At 45.4% G+C, this 18787-nt stretch overlaps 1 protein-coding gene across 5 annotated transcripts in view; it reads left to right on the forward strand.

Moving 5' to 3' along the window:
- The window catches only part of PKP4 (plakophilin 4), a 222912-nt gene extending 206584 nt beyond the window's left edge, over positions 1-16328 (forward strand). For 4 of the 5 annotated variants that reach the window (XM_076005559.1, XM_076005560.1, XM_076005558.1 and 1 more), the window contains exons 16-22: positions 207-357; positions 3756-3951; positions 8469-8553; positions 8678-8795; positions 11576-11704; positions 13451-13524; positions 15313-16328. In XM_076005559.1, the coding sequence (XP_075861674.1) occupies positions 207-357; positions 3756-3951; positions 8469-8553; positions 8678-8795; positions 11576-11704; positions 13451-13524; positions 15313-15561 (1002 nt within the window). In that variant the 3' untranslated portion in view covers positions 15562-16328. The remainder of the gene's footprint in view (positions 1-206; positions 358-3755; positions 3952-8468; positions 8554-8677; positions 8796-11575; positions 11705-13450; positions 13525-15312) is intronic. The other variant, XM_076005561.1, reaches the window with a different exon arrangement.
- Positions 16329-18787: the final 2459 nt, after the last annotated feature.

Here is an 18787-nt window from a genome sequence, read left to right on the forward strand (position 1 = left end):
GAATTTCTTTTTAAATCAGTCATCCCAGGCTATCTTTCTCTCAAACTATAGTTTTCTCTTTACTGACACCACAGATTTAATCTTCAATTGGAAAGAAAACATTTAATCTATTAGTTCATCTTTTGGAAACATCTTTTTTTTTTTAGGCGATAGTAACATGTAAGAGTGGAACTTTATATTATTTATTGCCTTATTTTGCTCACTAGTTTGCAGCATACATCCGGGCAGCTGTCCGAAAAGAAAAAGGGCTACCCATCCTTGTAGAACTTCTGAGAATGGATAACGACAGAGTCGTTTCTTCCGTGGCAACTGCCTTGAGGAATATGGCGCTGGATGTTCGCAACAAGGAGCTCATAGGTATGTTCTCGTGACAAGTTGGGCTATAAAGGGAGAGCAACTATAATATTTATAAAACTCTTCTTTTTGATTAATAAATACATAACATTTAAAATCACTAACAGCTGAGCCCCAGTCTTCCATCTCTTGGCATATTTAGGTACACCCCTGCTTGGCGACCATTATTTTTCTGCAGGAGGCAGGCTGCATTAATTAAACATTGACTGGGGAAGATGCATTTTCAGAAGAGCCAGCAATTTCAGTTGTACATTACAACACCAAATGACAGATCTGGTGTCTCTGTTTCCCAAGAGATGTCTATTTCCTGAGCAACAAAAAATTTTTTATTCTCCTTTTCCAATTTTTTGGATTGCTATCTGCTAATTCACCAATACAACCATGTTGTAAATAAAAAAAAGAAATCATGTGAGTGTTATGTAGCTTTTCTCTCTGAGATCTGTGTAAATGCTTACCCCACGACAGAACCACCATCCCCAGGTCATTCCTTCCTTCCCAGGGCAGGGCCAGGGTGAGGTGGGCAAGGCCCTGGGGGCACAGATCCTTAGGAGGCCTCACTTTTGCACAAGGGAGGCTGGGGACAGGCGTGCAGGGAAGAATGGGCACCAGAGAGGGTTTTGCACCCTCAGCAGTTTGTTCGCCTTCAGGGCATTGCCACGTCCCAGGCAGGATGTGGGGCAAAGAAAAGGTCAAGGACTCTGCATAGACCTGAGCTTCAATCCTGGATCGGCTGCTCACCCCACGCAATCCCCAGATGTCCTGCGTAACCCGACCCTGACTCAGTTTCTTCATCTAGACTGGGAATGAAAGGGAGCTGGTGGTGACTACTGCCCTGACCTTGGGTTCGCTGTGGAAAGGAAATGAGAGGGGGTGAGGCAGCCCCTTACAAACCGCCAAGCCCCACGCCAGTGCCCCACCGCTGGGGACAGGTCAGGGGAGGGTAGCGGGAGGGGAACTGGGACGAGATCTCATGTGGCTTCATGTGAATCTGTATTAAACTTAGATTAAAACATGTCTGCCATGATGGAGAGATAGCGAAAGAGAATAAGGACAATAATATTTACCGTCAAGAGTTGCGGTGAGGGTTAAATAGGAAAGCCTTTCACACAGTGTCTGGCAGAATTGCTATTTTCAGTTGTTGCCAGATTAACCTGCCCTTAACACACCATTCCTCTGAGCCAAATCGTCCCCCACGGAGAGAAAAGGAAGTTCCTCCCCGCCCTGTTCATAGTCCAGCTTGTGCCTGATCCTAGTAAGATGTGCTATAACTCTCAGTTCCCACACTTCCTTGAGAGAAATCCCTTAGGTCCCTAAAGAGAGGGGGGTTTTTAAGTTGTTTTTGTTATATCTGCATTGTTTGAATTTCTTATAAGAAGCAAAGGAATTCTTTGTAATCTGAGAGTTCTTAATGCTAAAAAAATAAATGGTTTACCTATCTTATGTCCTATCATATTCCACAACTCATAGAAGACACAGGTAATATAGGAGGCCTGGCACAAAACACATTTTTATCAAGCTGAGGGTGTCTATCAGCTGATCTGACATCAGTAGGGACAACATGTTGGTTTCCTTAAAAATGGCACAAGGCGGGACACAGTGGCTCAGGCCTCTAATCCCAGTACTTTGGGAGGCTGAGGCAGGAGAATCGCTTGAGGGCAGGAGTTCAAGGTTACAGTGAACTATGTATGGTCATGCCATTGCACTCCAGTCTGGGTGACAGAATGAGACCCCATCTCTTAAAAAAAAAAAAATGACACAAGTAAAATTTTTGCTATTAAAATTATAGGCATATTGTCTCCCAGGATAATAATAAAGCAATAATAATAAAGTTCTTAGTAAGACAAGGCTAGGGGAGTCTCACATCTATTGAAGCAATTCTTTATAGATACCAAATTTCTCATACTCCTTTCCAAAAAGAGATTATCTCTAGCTTTTTCAATTTCAATTACCAGCTGACAAACTAGAATAAATGCACTCCAAACAAAAGAAATTAACTAAAGCTCAAGTAAATATTTTCTTAGTTTTTTCCCCCCTTTCCTAATAATTGAGTAGATGCTAAATGGGGCTCTCATTAAAGACCTATTTATGTCCAATGGTAAGCAGCAGAAGACAGCCCCTGACTGCACACTGCATAATTCGCAGCACGTCACAGGGAAGGCTCAGCATCCTCACAGCAAACACTGTTAAGAACAGTAGAAAAACAGTGATGGCATTGTAAGGCCACAAGATAAATGTGGTATTTGAGACCAGATGACAAGTCAGCACTGGTGATTTTGAATACTCACGAAAGACCAAAAGGTCCGTGACATGTAATTTTTCATTTCACTGAGGCACAACTTTAGATGGCACTCCCGGGGCTCAGGATGAGGCAGCTCACTCTGCCTGTGTGCGACTGAGCCTGGCTGTCCCCTCAGAACCTGCCGGGTGGGACCAGCTCAGTTCAGTGTGGAGTAAGCTCTGTGAAGCGACAGAAGTGCGTCTCCGTTAAAAATGGCTCTGACAAGAAAGTCCATTGCTAGTGCTGGTGACGGATGTGAAAAGAGAGTGGGGATCTGGGAAGGGGAAGGTTCTTAGGGTTAGAAGTGCTGGGTAAATTAGCGCCAAATACTGAATCTGGGAGGGGCGCAGATGAATCTTCATGGGGAAACAAGAAAAAGTTATTCATGGAGCAGCTTAAGCATGCTCCAGCTGGTTAAAAAAATGCTCCTCACTAGAGAGGGAAAATGCTACTGGAAGTTAACAAGGTGTTATTCCCAGAAAGCACGGGGATGCACTGATAGAAGGCCAGGACTCTGAATACACATTCCTTCTTCCCAAGGTCTTTTAAAGAAACCAACATGTTGTCCCTACTGATGTCAGATCAGTTCATAGACACCCTCAGCTTGATAAAAATGTATAACTGTACCCAGGTAACATGTTAAGATCCACAAAGATTTCATGAAAAGTATTATTTGGCAGCCTTACTTGGTCCAGATTAAAGATACATTTCATAAAGCTTTCAGAGAAAATTGAGATAGTTTTGATGCATAGGAATTTAATTGAGAATAAAATTTACTATTGTAATTCCTTCATTACTTGCTGTTACTGAAAAGAGTCGAACTAAAGCAGTTTCATTATAGTCTACCCAATTTTATGCACTGATTTACATTTTCTTGCAGCATGTGATAGTAATGTTTTACAAGCCCATCCTTTCTTCAACAATGTTGCCGGAAATTCTAGCTTTCCCCTTAACAATTACATGTGTCCTTTTCTTCTTTGCCGTGGGTTTTGATTTCTTTTTCCTGTTATCTTCTTCCTTGAGGTTTTCTTTTTAAGAGACTGCACACTGTCAGAATCTCTCAACAACAACAACAAAAGCCTAGTACCTTCTGGAAGGAGAACTTAACCTTTTGATTTGGCAGGTAAATATGCCATGCGAGACCTGGTCAACCGGCTTCCCGGTGGCAATGGCCCCAGCATACTGTCTGACGAGACCATGGCGGCCATCTGCTGTGCTCTGCACGAGGTCACCAGCAAAAACATGGAGAATGCCAAAGCCCTGGCTGACTCGGGAGGCATAGAGAAGCTGGTGAACATAACCAAAGGCAGGGGAGACAGGCAAGTCTGCGGCGCGGAGGGGCGGGCAGGCCTCTGGTTCCTGGGATTATCCTGAGATAAGGCCTTTGTCAAGGATCCCTTTCCTATAGGGAAGGTCTTATTTTTGCAATTCTTATACGCTGACACGCTTAGCAGTCTCCAGCAGTTAAAGCCTGTGATTCTGGGAGACGCATTTTCTGTCATGCAGCCTTTTTCTACTTTTTACCTTACGGTAACACCCCACTCCTACACTGGTTTCTGTCTCTGTCTTAGCCTGTTGAGGCTGCTATAACAAAATATCATGAACCGTCTGGCTTATAAACAACAGAAACTTATTTCTCATCCAGTTCTGGATGCTAGGAAGTACAAGATCAAGATGCCAACAAATTCAGTGTCTGGCGAAGGCTGCCTTTCTGGTTCATAGGCGGCACCTTCTGGCTGCGTCCTCACCTGGTGAAAGGGGGGCGAGGTCTCCCTCAGGCCTCCTCTGTGAGGGCACTGATCCCATTCAGGAGCGCTCCACCCTCATGACCTAATCACCTCCCCGAAGGCCCCACCTCCGCGTGCCATCACCTTGGAGGTTAGAATTTCAACACGAATTTTGGGGGTGGGACACAAACATTCAGACCATGGCAGTCTCTAAAGCCACAGTTGGTCATGCCACCCCCTGGAAGAATCAGAAATGCCAAGATGGGGACAATGTAGGGGGACACCATTTCCCTGGTGCCTTTGGCTCTGCTCCAAGGCCAGAGGCTGTTTTACAAGAACATCTTCTTGCATCCTCAGTTCTGGGATTAATTCTTCTTCCAGGTGCCCAGAAAGTACATTTTAGTACATTTTAGTACTTGCCCACTGCTGCGAGCAAGGCCTGCTGTGTGCCCTCAGGATGCGCCCTAGGCCTGGAGCACCGCAGCTCCCTTTGCTTCTAGATGACACCTCGCTGTTGAAGCAGCAGACGTAGGGATTAGGCAATTAGTGGCAAAAATAGAAGGGTTTTTTCTATCATGAAGCTAAAGCAGTGACTGTAAATTTGCCTGAGTATCTGATGAAAGAAATGGTAAGTGGGGTTCTCAGTGCCTTATCAGAGCAACAGGACAGCTGCCTCCCCTACTCTCCACCCCTCCCCCTCTCTTGGTAGCACTGATTCCGCCACGTGCAATTCATGTCTTCCTCTAGGCTCTCACTGCCCCAGCAGCAGGGGCTTTGATTTGGGTTCACTGCTGTATCCCTAGCGTCTAGAATAAAGCCTGGCCGCCCACGCCGGGTGCTCGGTGAGCACTGGTTGGCAGAATGACAGTGCCGGAACTCTCATTGTGTCTCATCTAGTCCGGTAGGTTAGACTTTTGATGGAATTTCTATAATGTAAGAAGAATCTAGCAAACAGTAGTCTCTCTCCCCCAGAAACCACACTTATCCACATTAACAGTATTTCCTTCCAGTCCTGTTTTTCCTTTTTGGATTTCATTTGTAAGAAATGTACACAGTCAAGTTTTTATTTTAAAGGAAATGAAACATGACAGATAAGGCTAAGGTCCCTTTATGCTGACTACCCCCCCCAACCCCCAGGTAGCTGTAATCACCTGCTGTGCCCCTGAATGTCGCTAGACATGTGACCGGCCCAAGAGGAAGCTGGAGGAATGCTGAGTAGATGTCAAAACCTTTGCCTGTTAAAGAAAAAATTATTACCCAGACCAATCTTTTTTTTTTCAAAACAAGAGCTTCAGAACCAAATCAAGTTGTCTCCTGACTATACACTTAAGTGTCCTCATGACTTTTTCCACCAAGTATTTATTGATTGCCTGCTGTGTGCCAGGCGAGGCTCTTGGTGCTGGGCTTACAGCAGTAGGAGATCACTCGACACCCTCACCTCAGGTACCTTACGCTCCAGGCAAGGCAGGCGAGGTGCCAGGTGAGTGACAGGGCGGCATGGCCGCTGGTGCTGGGGGATAGGGCGACAGGCCATGCCGGGAGAGGAAGGCCTGGAAGAGACAGCGCCTTGGAGCACGGGCCTTGGCGGAGGAGAGGGAAGGAGCAGTGGAGCTCCCTGGGGAAGGGCATTCAGGTGGGCCATATGCAGAGGGCCCTGAGGGGAGAGAACCTTGTGCCTGTGTTTGAGGAATGGCAGGGAAGCCGTGGGCTGGTGTGGAAGGAGTGAAGGGGAGAGGAGGAAGAGGAGCAGTCGGAGGAAGGCAAAGCAGAAGTGGAGGACCCTGCGGGCAGGGTACACGCTGCCATTCATCACCCCAAGTAAAACGGGAAGCTGCAGAAGAGAGTTCAGCAGAGGTGACTTCCCTTCTAAAGGGGTCAGCAACGAGACCCTCCCCCGCCCCCACCCCAGGGAAGACTCATGGCAGCCATTGAGGTGGGGAAGAAGTGGCCAACTCTGACATGGGTTAAAGGTACACTCAACAGTTTGCTGATGGATGCACTAGGTGAGTGGCGTAAAAGGACAGTGTCACGGATGACTCCACAGTCTTCGGCAAAAGAGACCAGAGGGTGGAATCGCCACTCATCAAGATGGGGAGGCCTGTAAGAGGAGCAGGTTTTTAGGGAAGACCTGGGAGGTGCTTTGATGTTGTATTTCAGATGTCTGTTGGACATCCAGGTGGAGATCTGGTCGGCAGTGGCATATACAAATTGAGTTAGGGTTGAGATTCAGGCTGAAAATACAAATTTGGGAGTCATCAGTGTATAATGATTATTTAGAGGAGTAAAAACGGGGTGAGATCACCAAGGAAGTAAATGTAGAGAGAGAAGAGAAGAGGTATGAGGGCTGGTGTCCCTCTTTCTTAAAGGTCAAGGAGATACTCAGCAAATGAGCCCAAGAGAGTAGCCAGAGCGTTCAGAAGAAAACCAGGAGCTTGTGGTGCCTTGGAAGCTGAGTAGAGGAAGCGTGTCAAACGTAAGCAGGTGTCAGGTGCTCGTGCTCAGTCAGGTAGAATGAAGATCAAGACTTGACCATTGGATGCAACAATATGGACGTCATAGGTTTACGAGAAGATATATGAGAGAAATTGGAGAGACGAGTATACAACCCTTTAAGGAGTTGTGTTACAAAGGAGAGCAGAGAAACGTCCTTGCTTTTCTTATGGGTCAGCTTTCTGCTCATAGAATTTGTGTCAGAAAATACTCAGCCTGTTTGTGTCAAGGTGTATACTGGGCACCATCCAGCCTGGTTGTGTGTCACAGCTGTCGTCCTCATAGGCAGGTGTGGCATCTGCTTTCCATGCCTGCTTCATACTTAAAGACGGGGAGACAAAGTGGCAGGACCCAGCCAGGAACAGGATGGCTGTCAAGTATGAGGACCCTGCTCCGCAAAATCTGTCCTGTGGAGGCCATCTTGGATGCTGAATTTCACCTTTGTTGATTTCTTTGAAGAATTTAGGCATTGCCTTGTTCTGTGGTCCATTTTGGAAATACAAAGTTTAGAAAGTGGATTGGTTTTACCTGGCTCTGTTCTTGACTGAGCAAGGGCACCGAGAAGAGTGAGTCTTGGGTGGGGCATATAGATGCAGAAAGGCCCCCAAACCAGGAAGAGAGCCTGTGGTACCCCAAATCTGCCTGTGCCGGCCCTCATCTATACCCTCAGAATCATTGGCAACCCACATTCTGTCGTTAGGGGCTGAGGAAGCAGCTTACCACCTGTCCTCCTTTCTCTTCTTCCTTTGCTCCATGCAATGTTTAATTAAGAAGATAAAGATAGAAGAGGAAATCAGATTTTAGATGTGGTATATACATTCAGAGTGAAATTGTCAATGTTAAAATGAGTTCTGAAGACAGGTGTTCAGTTGCCCTTAGGGCTGACTCCCCAGCACTGTTCCCCGAGCACCTCCCCTAACGTGGGGACCCGACGGCCTCGGCCGAGGCAGGGAGCTGCACTCCCCTTTCGCTTCCCAGTGAGGCCACTGACTGAGAGCCGTGGCTCCCAAGGTGAAGGTCAGTGACTCGTGGCCAGCCTTGCTCAAACAGAGCGTCAGCATTTCCAAAGTGTCTTCAGAGAGGGGAAGTAATACCTGTGACTATGTTTTCCAAATCAGACATCAGAACACATACATTTGCTTACACAGAGCTATGAGCGATAAGAAGGCAATGAAGGTATTTAGATGAAGGCCTAATAATGAAGGGGGGAAAGGCAGATTAACGTGGGAGGGTCTCCGGACATCGGGATGTGTGGTCATGGTTGCATTAATCCCAAAGCGTCAGTGCGGTCAGCAGCCTTCAGTAGAGATGCGGAGGGACATCGAGGTTGACAACTAAAAAGAGGCCCTCAACTCAGGCTCATCCTGGTGACAGCTTCTCACCGCAGAGCTGACTGCCTAATAAATAGCCTTTCGTTGGTTCTCGCCGCCTCCGGGCAATCCTGAACTCAGTCACCTCCCAGGCACGCCTGATGCCTTGGTGGTGTTTCCCAGCAGCAGCCTCCGTGCCCGTGGTCCTGAGAGAGGCAGCCTCTTGGTCACTGGTTTGCAGCCTGAATCCTCCAGGTGGAGCGAAGGCAGTGCCACTCACGCTCACTAACATCCGCGCTCTCTCCCTAGATCATCTCTGAAAGTGGTGAAGGCAGCAGCCCAGGTCTTGAATACGTTATGGCAATATCGGGACCTCCGGAGCATTTATAAAAAGGTAACCTACAAGAATAGCTCTGGCATAATTAGCATTCATCAGAGCACACACTTGTAATCATTTATTGTAATGAAATGTCATTATTCATTTTGAGAGGTTTCTTTTTTCTCTTTTAACTCTGCAGGATGGATGGAACCAGAACCATTTTATTACACCTGTGTCAACACTGGAGCGAGACCGATTCAAATCGCATCCTTCCTTGTCTACCACGAACCAACAGATGTCACCCATCATTCAGTCAGGTCAGTGGGTAAACGCCACTCCTTTTCGGGGCCCTTTGTGTGACAGAATGTTGTTTCCCAACCGGAGAAGAGTGAACAGAAGCTGGTTCAGCCTCCAAGCCTGCTCAGCCAGCTGAGAGCCTTCTTTGGAAATTACAAGTTTACAGCAGCAACAGGGCATAAAATATACCCAGGTGCTCCCCCAAGGTCCTTCTCGCTAGGTGGATTCTGTCTTGTCACTGGAGTCTGCAGTGGACAGGTGATCAGGATGCAGGGCAGTGGAGGTGGCACTTAGAGACCCGGGGTTATGCCTGAGGAGGGTTGCCCTGTCTGCTTGCTGGCTGTAACTTTGGAATCTCCTCCAAAGTGATTTTCAGTTTTTCTTGGTGAGACCTCTTAGAAGCAGGGTCCTTTAGCAAGATCTTTAGACCTGCAACCTGGGAGAGCCTCACCCTTTCCGGATAAACCTCTTTCCTCTGTAGAGCCCCTGGCATCCACAGCTAATGGGAACAGCCCTTACAGGGTAAGTTTGTAGGATTTTCCCTTTGATTTTTAAGTTGAGGATCTTGACAACCATACACCTACCTATTTGTAGTGTTTAACTTGGTAGAAAGAATGTTCTGAGATTCAGTCTGAATCTTTTTTTACATGTAAGGGCAGATTAATACTACCAAGCAAGTCAATCCTATAAATTTAATTCTTTTTTTTTTCTTTTTTTTGAGACAGAATCTCACTCTCTTACCCAGCTAGAGGCAGTGGTGTCATCATATCATCATAGCTCACTGCAACCTCTAACTCCCGGGCTCAAGCGATCCTTCTGCCTCAGCCTCCCAAATAGCTAGTGCTGGGACTATACCACGCCCAGCTTTTTTTTTTTTCCTATTTTTGGTAAAGATGGGGTCTCATTCTTGCTCAGGCTGGTTTCAAACTCCTGACCTCAAGTGATCTTCCCACCTCAGCCTCCCAGAGTGCTAGGATTACAAGCCTAAGTCGCTATGCCCAGCCTAATTCTTAACTAAATGAAACTGGAAAAGTAATAAATATCTTCTTTTTATTTGGCTTTAAATCACCCATTCTGACATATAAATATGACCCATTTTATTCAACGGTGCTACTGCTGACAGTCTTATTTCTCATGTGGACAAATGTAGCTGAAAAGACTAAATGTATGGCTGGTGGTTCTTGCCACATAATTGGATGTCCCCTCTTGTACTAGGAATTTTTAAAAATTATCCACCCACTGTGTACGGTGTATATTTATATCTTAGTTTTTAAATTATGGGTTGTTTTCTTCAAAGAGACTTATAAGTCTGGTTTTTAACAATCCTTGCTGAGCTCCCAGGTGTAGCCTGAGACTCTCTTCTTTTAGAAAAAGGCTCAGAATCTTTTAGAGACTTAGGAATAGGGATGTCAGGGAAATCAGATGTGGCATGCTTAACAAAAGTCATATGCACAGGCAAAGAATTATTTTAGATAGATGAGCACCTGCTTACAAAGCAATGAACTTGTTTTGAGGACCTCTTAAATATACCTGCTGGACAGTATTGACCAGCCCTTGTCTAGGTTCCTATGGACCTTTTTGGCTTCTGTTCGTAGATAGGATAATTGCACTCCTGTTTCTCCAGTTATTCTAAGAGCCGATCATCCATCCCTTAGTACTAGTGTGGGATCTGCTTATGGGCATGTCTAATGCCTTGCTAAAGTAATCGTGGGAGGCAGGTGGGCATGTTTTCTGTCCTGCTACCTTCTAGAAAGTAAGCGAGGTAAGCAGCACATAGACACTGCCCATGTGTGCTCACTCATGCTTAACACAGAACAACTCTACGTCAGTGAAGTGACATTTTAGGAAAAGTATTTCAATATCAGTCTTCCTCCAAAAGCATCAATGTGTGCAGAGCCACTGGTGCTAGGTCTGAGGGCTGTCACTTTGAAGTGTATCGAGTGAGTAAGTGGCCACTCTGATTTGTAATTAAATTTAGTGGAAGCAAGATGAATTTTTTTCATGAGAAAAAGGAAAAGAATGTGAAATGTTTCTCTCTTCCTTCTGTGCAAAAATGTTCAAAAGGAGGCCCAAGGATAGATATGTTATTATTAGATGTTTGGCTCAAGCTAAGATAAAAAAAAAAAAAAAAAAAAATCTTCTGGGAGGCCAGGAGGGCTTAGCATCATGAACTTCTTGATGAAGTAGGCTTACTGGGTTTACATAATCGCTCTGACAGCGGATCACCATAAAAAGAATTATAAATTTTATAGACTGGGCACTCTTGTTCAAACACATTTAGAGATGCAAATATTTCTGAAATAATTAGAAATCAGAGCATGCTATAAAACTTGTGTTTACCGAAGTGCTATACATGAAGGATAATAGAGGGGTGTTTTACAAGCAACTGAGCTGAGATCATAAAATAGCAAATATAACCCTTGCGTGGCCAGTAAGGTATTATCACTCACTCAGTTTCGAAGGCCTAGTCAGGTCATTGAGACACACTGGTGGGGCCACCTGCATGATTTCTGCACTGTGCCTCTCTAACTGGGCAGCTGGCACTTCAGCTTATGAGTAGGCCCAGGTGCTGACTTTGCTGATATGCGCAGTGGTGACCTGCAAGTCACATTTCTGGTACTCAGAAGCTGCTGTTTAGCTTCCAGCACGTCTAAGAGCTGATTTTTAGCACCAGCTGGGTGGTATTTCTAATTACTGACCTTTGTTTTTCTGGAGCAGATTTTCCAGAGACACTGACAGTCTGATTTCTCTTTCTTCCCGTCTCTCTCTCTCTCCTTCCTCCTTCCGCCTCTCCCTTCAGTCGGCAGCACCTCTTCCTCACCAGCACTGTTAGGAATCAGAGACCCTCGCTCTGAATACGATAGGACCCAGCCACCTATGCAGTATTACAATAGCCAAGGGGATGCCACACACAAAGGCCTGTACCCTGGTAAGACGCCAGTTGGGTGTGTGATACAGTCTCTCGAAAAGCCGCGTTTCCAGGCTCTCAGCCAGTGGCCGGGACAGTAGCCTGTGCTTGTATCGAGTTGCCTCCCCCGCCCAGCAGCAAACCTTGTTCCAGTCAGTCTCTCCCTGTCCTACGTTGGAGATTGTTGCCTCTTCCAGTTGATTTAAATAAAATAAGCCAGTACTTGTATGTATGTATGTATGTATGGAGTTGTCTGGTGGCCACAAATAAAAAGAGGGCAGTATCCAAATGAGAAATCATTCCTGGCTGCTCGGTGGTGCAGTCCCTTTGCTCTGTCCCCTCCCTGCTCCAGCGTTCTCTCTCTGAGCTGGCTACAGGCACCAGAACCCTGAGCTCGGTGTGGCTTTGCAGGGGATACGTCTTCCAGACTGACTCATCTCTTAAATTCAAACCAGGGAATGGAGATCAGTGTCATTTACATTTTCATGGAAAGAAGTTTGAATGAATAGAAAAATATAATAATGTGATTCTCCTCGGAGTGATTATTTTTTAAGAATAACAAAAATAACGTTTCATAGTGTTAATATTTTTGTATCCTATTCAGGAAGCTGTGCATATAATTTATTTAAAGAATGCCAGCCCAAGGGTTACCAGGATTTCATATTGTCCCCATTCTCAACTCTCTGGCAAATTATAACTACTTTAGAGGTTTCAAATAAGTCAGTGTGAGCTACCCCCAAAAAAGTACTCTTTTCTCAAAAAAACCTCTTTATTAAAAATAAATAAATAAAAGCTGGTGGCAACTTAACTCCTACTGGGGGAGCAGTCTCAGTTGTGCTGTTGTCTTTGAAATTGTAATTTCACAGGACTATTTACTAATCGACTACTGTTACTATGGCAATTAATAGCTCAGAAAATTGCAGATGCTACAGTTCAGATACCACGCTCTGTGCAAAAGGAAATGCACATACAAACTGAAGTGCATGGTTGCTTCAGATTTGCAGCAGCCCGCTTTATGTTAAAGATCACCTCTTTAGCATGCACACCCTTCTGTATCTCCTTTGCTTGCTTCAATAAACTAATTTGCCTCGAGTACGTTTCATTTTCCTCATTAAAAAAAATAAAAATCTCTGCTAGCCTTAACAGTAATAGAAGGGTAACTAATGCCATCATCAGGAGTCTACTATGGACTTTTGAAGACATTGGGTCACTAAGTTCCTTTGTTTTAAAACATACTTAAATATGGCAGACACAAGCCTGTGCCTCCCTGTGGCCTGACTGCTTAGAACATGCCTGTTCCTGCTCTTTCCAGGACCTGGGATTTTGATCACAGCTACTGAGAAGGCACTGGGCTTGTTCTGATATTGTGTTTCCCTTCTCTGACTCATGGCTCTAGCTCAGAGCCCTGGAAAAGTGGTGCTCCTCAGCGCAGGACCTGTGCTGCAGTTGAAAGCCAGCTGGAGAAATCCTCCCAGGTGTGAGCAGAGCTTGAGAAGGAGCGCTTCTTGGATGAGCGCTGCACTGGCATTGCATTTTGGTGAAACGCACACAGCCTATTTTTGCCATTAGCCCCCGCCAGCCCCGGCGTGCATAGCAGCCAGGCTAGACTCCGGGGACCCAGGCCCAGCCTCTCCCAGTCTGCACTGGCCCTGGGGAAGGCAGCGCCTGTCGGGAGCAGCGCCGGCCCTGGTGCAGGGGGAGACCACACAGCCTAATGGACCAGGGTAATGGGCACTGGTTTTAATTTCATACAATATTTTCTTACAGGCTCCAGCAAACCTTCACCAATTTACATCAGTTCCTATTCCTCACCAGCAAGAGAACAAAATAGACGGCTACAGGTGAATTTGCAATTTTGTTTTTACAGAAGGCCGGTTAGCAGTGACACAGTAAGGGGTCCACGGCGTTTGACTTCCCAGTGCTGGGCCGACACGGCAGGGCCCAGGGAGCTTTCCCTGGGGTTCTTCACTCCCCAGAAATCCATCTGTGGTTTAAACAAAGCGCTTCCGCAGTAGCCTCATGTCCTTGATTGTCCACATCGGTGCTGCTGAGACCACCATGCCACTGCTGGGAGCAGATGAGGAGGATTTAGCTCATGGTCTTTGCCCAGCACTTTCCCTTTCCTGCTCTTTTTGTCTCTTAAGCTCCAGAATCTCTTCCATCCTCTGGGTGAGGAAGGGTTGCTAAGCACACTGCACTCTCATCTCACCATTCTCTTTTTTGTATATCTCATTCTCCGTCTTCACGACTCCCTCCCTGTCCAGGCTCCGTGGTGTAAAAACACTGAGTCCACAGCCAGGTCTGTTCATCTCAGAGGTCAGAGTGGCCTGGGCCCCTGCTGGGGTGGACCCCACTCTACATAGTGGGACCTGGTGGTTGCCACACGCCCAGTCTCTGCTTTCATGAGGGGCCTGCGATCAGGTCCAAGTCCTTCCTGATCCCACGGCCAACCTAGGTCATCTGTTCTCTCCTCTTGCCTTTCAATGACACGAAGCAACTGGAGTTTCCCAAAATGAGATTGTATCCTGTCCTTCAGATAAGGATATTCTAAGACCCCTCTCCACTTGGTCTTTTCTCTGTAGATGGAAGAAAAAGAACTTCCCAAATTACTCATAATTTATGCTTGTAGTTTTTAGTCAGGAAAGAATAGCCTCGAAATCATAGCTCTAACTTGAAAAGAGAATTTAGCTCTGAAATCCTTATAAAGTTAGAATACATTTAGTTCTAGAACATGACATTGATTCCTATGTGGTTAATTTGTTACCTCTTACTTAGGAGAGGGATTTGGGCAGAAGCAAGAAGAAAGACAAACGTCAGAACCATGACAATTTGAAGGAATTGCCGTGGGGTCAAAGCTAAGACAGTACAAATGGAAATGGGGAGTCCGGTGCCCTGTGTGGGTGCCGTTGTGTGCCCCTGGCCCTGCTTCCTTATAGAATGACTTGTCAGCCTCGGCTTGGGGAAGACTTTTCCTCTAGAATTGTATTTGCTCACATGTCTCTTCCAATTTTACTACTCTCCAGCCTTGAGATTGCTTATTCCTTTAATAGTACAACTAAGAGCAGAGTTTCCAAAGTGGACTCTTGTTCACCACACCACATATGTCTTTTAAAATTGAGGGATGGACTCAATGTTCCTTTCGCAGGTAAATATTTTAAAAGATGGTTCTGTAATTATGCAGTTATCCAGGGCCCCAAAATCCAATCCCCAACTAAATTCACAGAGTGCTAATGATTCCCCTGGGTCAAAGCAAAAATCAAGACCATCCTCTTTGGGCCCACACGGGTAACAGGCCCCTCGTCAGCCAGGGCCAGGGCCTGTGGGAGGGGGGTGAGGTAGCTGGGGGCCACCTGCCACCAAGATCTCAGGCTCTCCTGAGGCACTGACTTTTCTAGAAGTCTTAGAACAGGACTCAAGCAAACTCAGCAGCCTGCCTATAAATGTAGTTTAAAATCCTCACCATCCATTAGTAAACTGTACAGCGCATGCCAGAAACAACTTTTAACCTTAAGTCTGCAAGTATTGAATATTGCTTTAAAAACATGAAAGCAGGAAGCCTACATTAATTTTCCTTAAACATATATTTTAAGTTTTGCTTTTATTTATTTGCCTTTTCATTTTGTCAACAGCATCAACAGCTGTATTATAGTCAAGATGACTCCAACAGAAAGAACTTTGATGCATACAGATTGTATTTGCAGTCTCCTCATAGCTACGAAGACCCTTATTTTGATGACCGAGTTCACTTTCCAGCTTCTGCTGATTACTCGACACAGTATGGACTGAAATCGACCACAAATTACGTAGACTTTTATTCCACTAAACGACCTTCTTACAGAGCAGAACAGTACCCAGGGTCCCCAGACTCGTGGGTGTAGCATCACGACGCTCAGCAGAGGAACTCTTTCTCTCTAACGTCGTTCGGATTGAAGTGAAAAGTCGGTCTTGCTGATTTGATGATTGAAATGTGAAAGTGACATGGAAGGAACGCGTGAAGTGCATATATATTTTTTTTCTTTTTTGAGGAATTATCAGGGAAGTGAGGAAACCTTTGGGAGAGGACTTTCTAAGCTCTATTTAGGTGTTAGATCTAATTACTTGTAGATTCTGTAGTCTGGTGAAGGTGTGGGTGACGTGATGAGAGGTTTGAGAAACGGGTGAAATGAGACGGGGGATGTTTAGGTGAAATCAAATTAAAGATGATTTTTTTAATGTGAATAAAGTTATGTTCAGATAGTTTGTACAGAAAAAAAAATAATAAAATGGATGCCCTTCATGTTTTATTGCTATTACTAAATGTCAAGGTTGTATGCTATTATGTCTTGTAAATTTCTTTTGTTGGTGTAAATATGGAAATGCCACATTGGTTAAGTGCCATCATTTGTAATGCAGTGTGTCATTTGAAAAGAGATTCCAGGAAACTGACAGCTTAAAAAAACAAATGGGAAACCCCAGGAACTGTTAGCAACTACAAACAAACTATGACCTCCTCTGTTTTCACAATGAATAGCGTACACTTCGGAAGCACAAGGTCAGTCTGGTATAGCAGCGCCATGCCCATTCCCTGCCTCTTTCATGGGACACGTCACTGCCATTTTCTATGCACATGAAAGAAAAATAAATGTGGAAATTTCATCCTTGGAAATGTGTTCCCTATTCTTTTTTTAATTTTCTGTATGTGATACGGAAAAGCAGATCTAATAAACACAAATCTAACTGCATGTTAGAAACAGCTTAAACATATCCATTTTTGGATTTTTCCTAGTTTTATACACTTTGAGATGGACCACACCAAAGAACGAAGCTACGAACTCTCCTCCTCTTTAAGTATTTTTATTTCTTGGGATCTATTTTGAATCAAATGCATTTTACAGTGTTATCGTGCGTTGTTTTGGGGTTTTTTTTCCTAGACTGCTATATGTACGTAACTACATAACACCCCTTTTTACCTAAGAGAAGTTACATCGGGCAGCCTGGCCATAACTTAATTGACAAAGGCTCCTTTTGACACCATTTTAAAAAACTCAGTAACTACATAAGAACAATGGTTGATTATTTATTTGGTTTGCACCAATGTAATAAACCAAACAAATTCTAAATATCTTGCAGAATAATTCTGTGAGACACAGTAAGTCCTAGATTAGGAATGGGGGAGTGGGAGCCCCCCAGACAGGGTAGGCAGGGGTCCCGATGGCGCCCCACAGCATTGCTTGTGAATTTTTCTCCGTCTGTGTAGACAGTGAGGGGCACCTGTTTCCAGAGGCCCAAAGTCTGAAGCTTCCACCCTTGAGCCCCAGTTCCTGGATCTTCCGTGGAAAACTAGAAAAGAACCCACTTGGCAAACCAAACCCAGAGGTGTTCACTGAGCTCCGCATAGCCTGCAAGCATGACAGAAACCCCAGGTTAAAACATCCATACTTATATTTGTGAGTATATGCAAAGAGACCATCCCCTGCTGCGTGGACAGCAGCCCAAGACTAGGAGGCAAAGTGCAATGGAAACACAGGCGGAAGCGGAAAGATTCCTGACGTCTGCAAGTGGGGAGCCTTTGTGAGGTGCAGGCTTTTGGAAATGACATGTGAGCCCACCTGCAGAGTCGGACTGCCCAGCTCCCAAAAGCCCCGGCTGCCTCATGCCCGGGAGAGCAGGAACCAGCCCTCCTCAGGTGGCAGAGGCCGCGGGATTTCCCAAGGAACTGGCATCAGAACTTTCGAGATGTGTATACACCGTAGCTTTGAGTCACTGACTTCCCTGGAGCTTGTATTAACCTGCTTGTAACCAGAGCTTGTAACCCTGTCTGGGTTACAGCAGAAGGCCCTCGCTCAGGGAGTCAAAGCACAAAGGAATCTGGAACCAGCCAGAGCTGACTGACTTTCTTTTAGTGACCCCATTGGTTTTGGGGGTAACATAGGTCTCCCATTGTACCAGGCAGCATTACAAAAACAGATCCAAATCTGGATTGCAGAGAACTTCACTGTGGCCTCCAATCAGACCTAACGGAGCCAGGAAGAGGCCTGTGGGTGAGGACTGGGCAGGAGATCTGATTCCCTTTAAGGCCTCTCCCTTGTGACTGGAGAAACCTCAAACAGAGCCTGAATGATACAAAACTGCATCATCGATCAAAAAGCTTAGCCCATTGCCCCCCACCAAGGTGCTGGAATAAACAAGCTCTGCCAAAACAAAGTTGACTTTATTGCTGCCCTAATGGCACCAATAGCAGGCAAAATTCAGCCCACTTCCACCCCATCTTGGAGGGTCAGGGCTGAACTGAGCCCGTGTCTGCACCAGATGAGGTACCCAACCTGGCCACTCAGAGCCACAGAGGTGGAGTCCTAGGACCAATGTCCTTAAAAAGCTCCCCGGGTGATTGCAATGTGCAGTCAGGTGAGAGCTACCTGTGCTCACCGTTCTCCCTTACTCCCTTCATGTGATCTGAATATTTAGCAGCTGGGTTTTGGGGTGCCGCATTTGCCTGGAAGAGACGGATATATCTGGAGTGTTATTGAGCTCTTAAACTTGGAAAGTTAGATGTAAGGTTTTTCTTTTTGTTGGAGTATTTTTTTTTTTTTGCCTATGCACTCTTGTTCAAGGTTATGGCCTTTGAAGCCTGTGGACATTAAATGAGCATCAAAAATGATAACCACACAGCCTCATAACTCTTCCCATCATTCGTCCCCGGCCAGTGTTTGGATATCCCCCGATTGCTAATTCTTGCACTGAAATACCAACAGTTCACTTTGCCGAGCGCTCTCTATGTTCTGATAATAGCACAGCAAATGTACGAAGTCTGCGCTAACATCCTGTTTTACAGGTTCTGAAGCACAATTGGAGAATAACTTACTAACAATTGTACAGCCAGTAAATAGCCAAGGCAGGGTTAGGGTTACCGTCTATCTTAGCCACAATGCCAGTGTTTTTCAAATTTAATAATTTGGGTTCCAATTGGACTTTACTAACATTTTTCATCGTCTTGAGTGTGCAAAAGGAAACACGGTCGCTACTCTAAAGGAGAAAACCATCATCACTTGCCATAAATAAAAGCCATTAAAAAAAAATGAACATTTAACTATTTAACATAGAAGTGTCTGTGTACCACCCGAATTC

The sequence above is a fragment of the Microcebus murinus genome, chromosome 8, assembly GCF_040939455.1.
Source record: "Microcebus murinus isolate Inina chromosome 8, M.murinus_Inina_mat1.0, whole genome shotgun sequence".
NCBI classification, from domain to species: Eukaryota; Metazoa; Chordata; class Mammalia; order Primates; family Cheirogaleidae; genus Microcebus; species Microcebus murinus.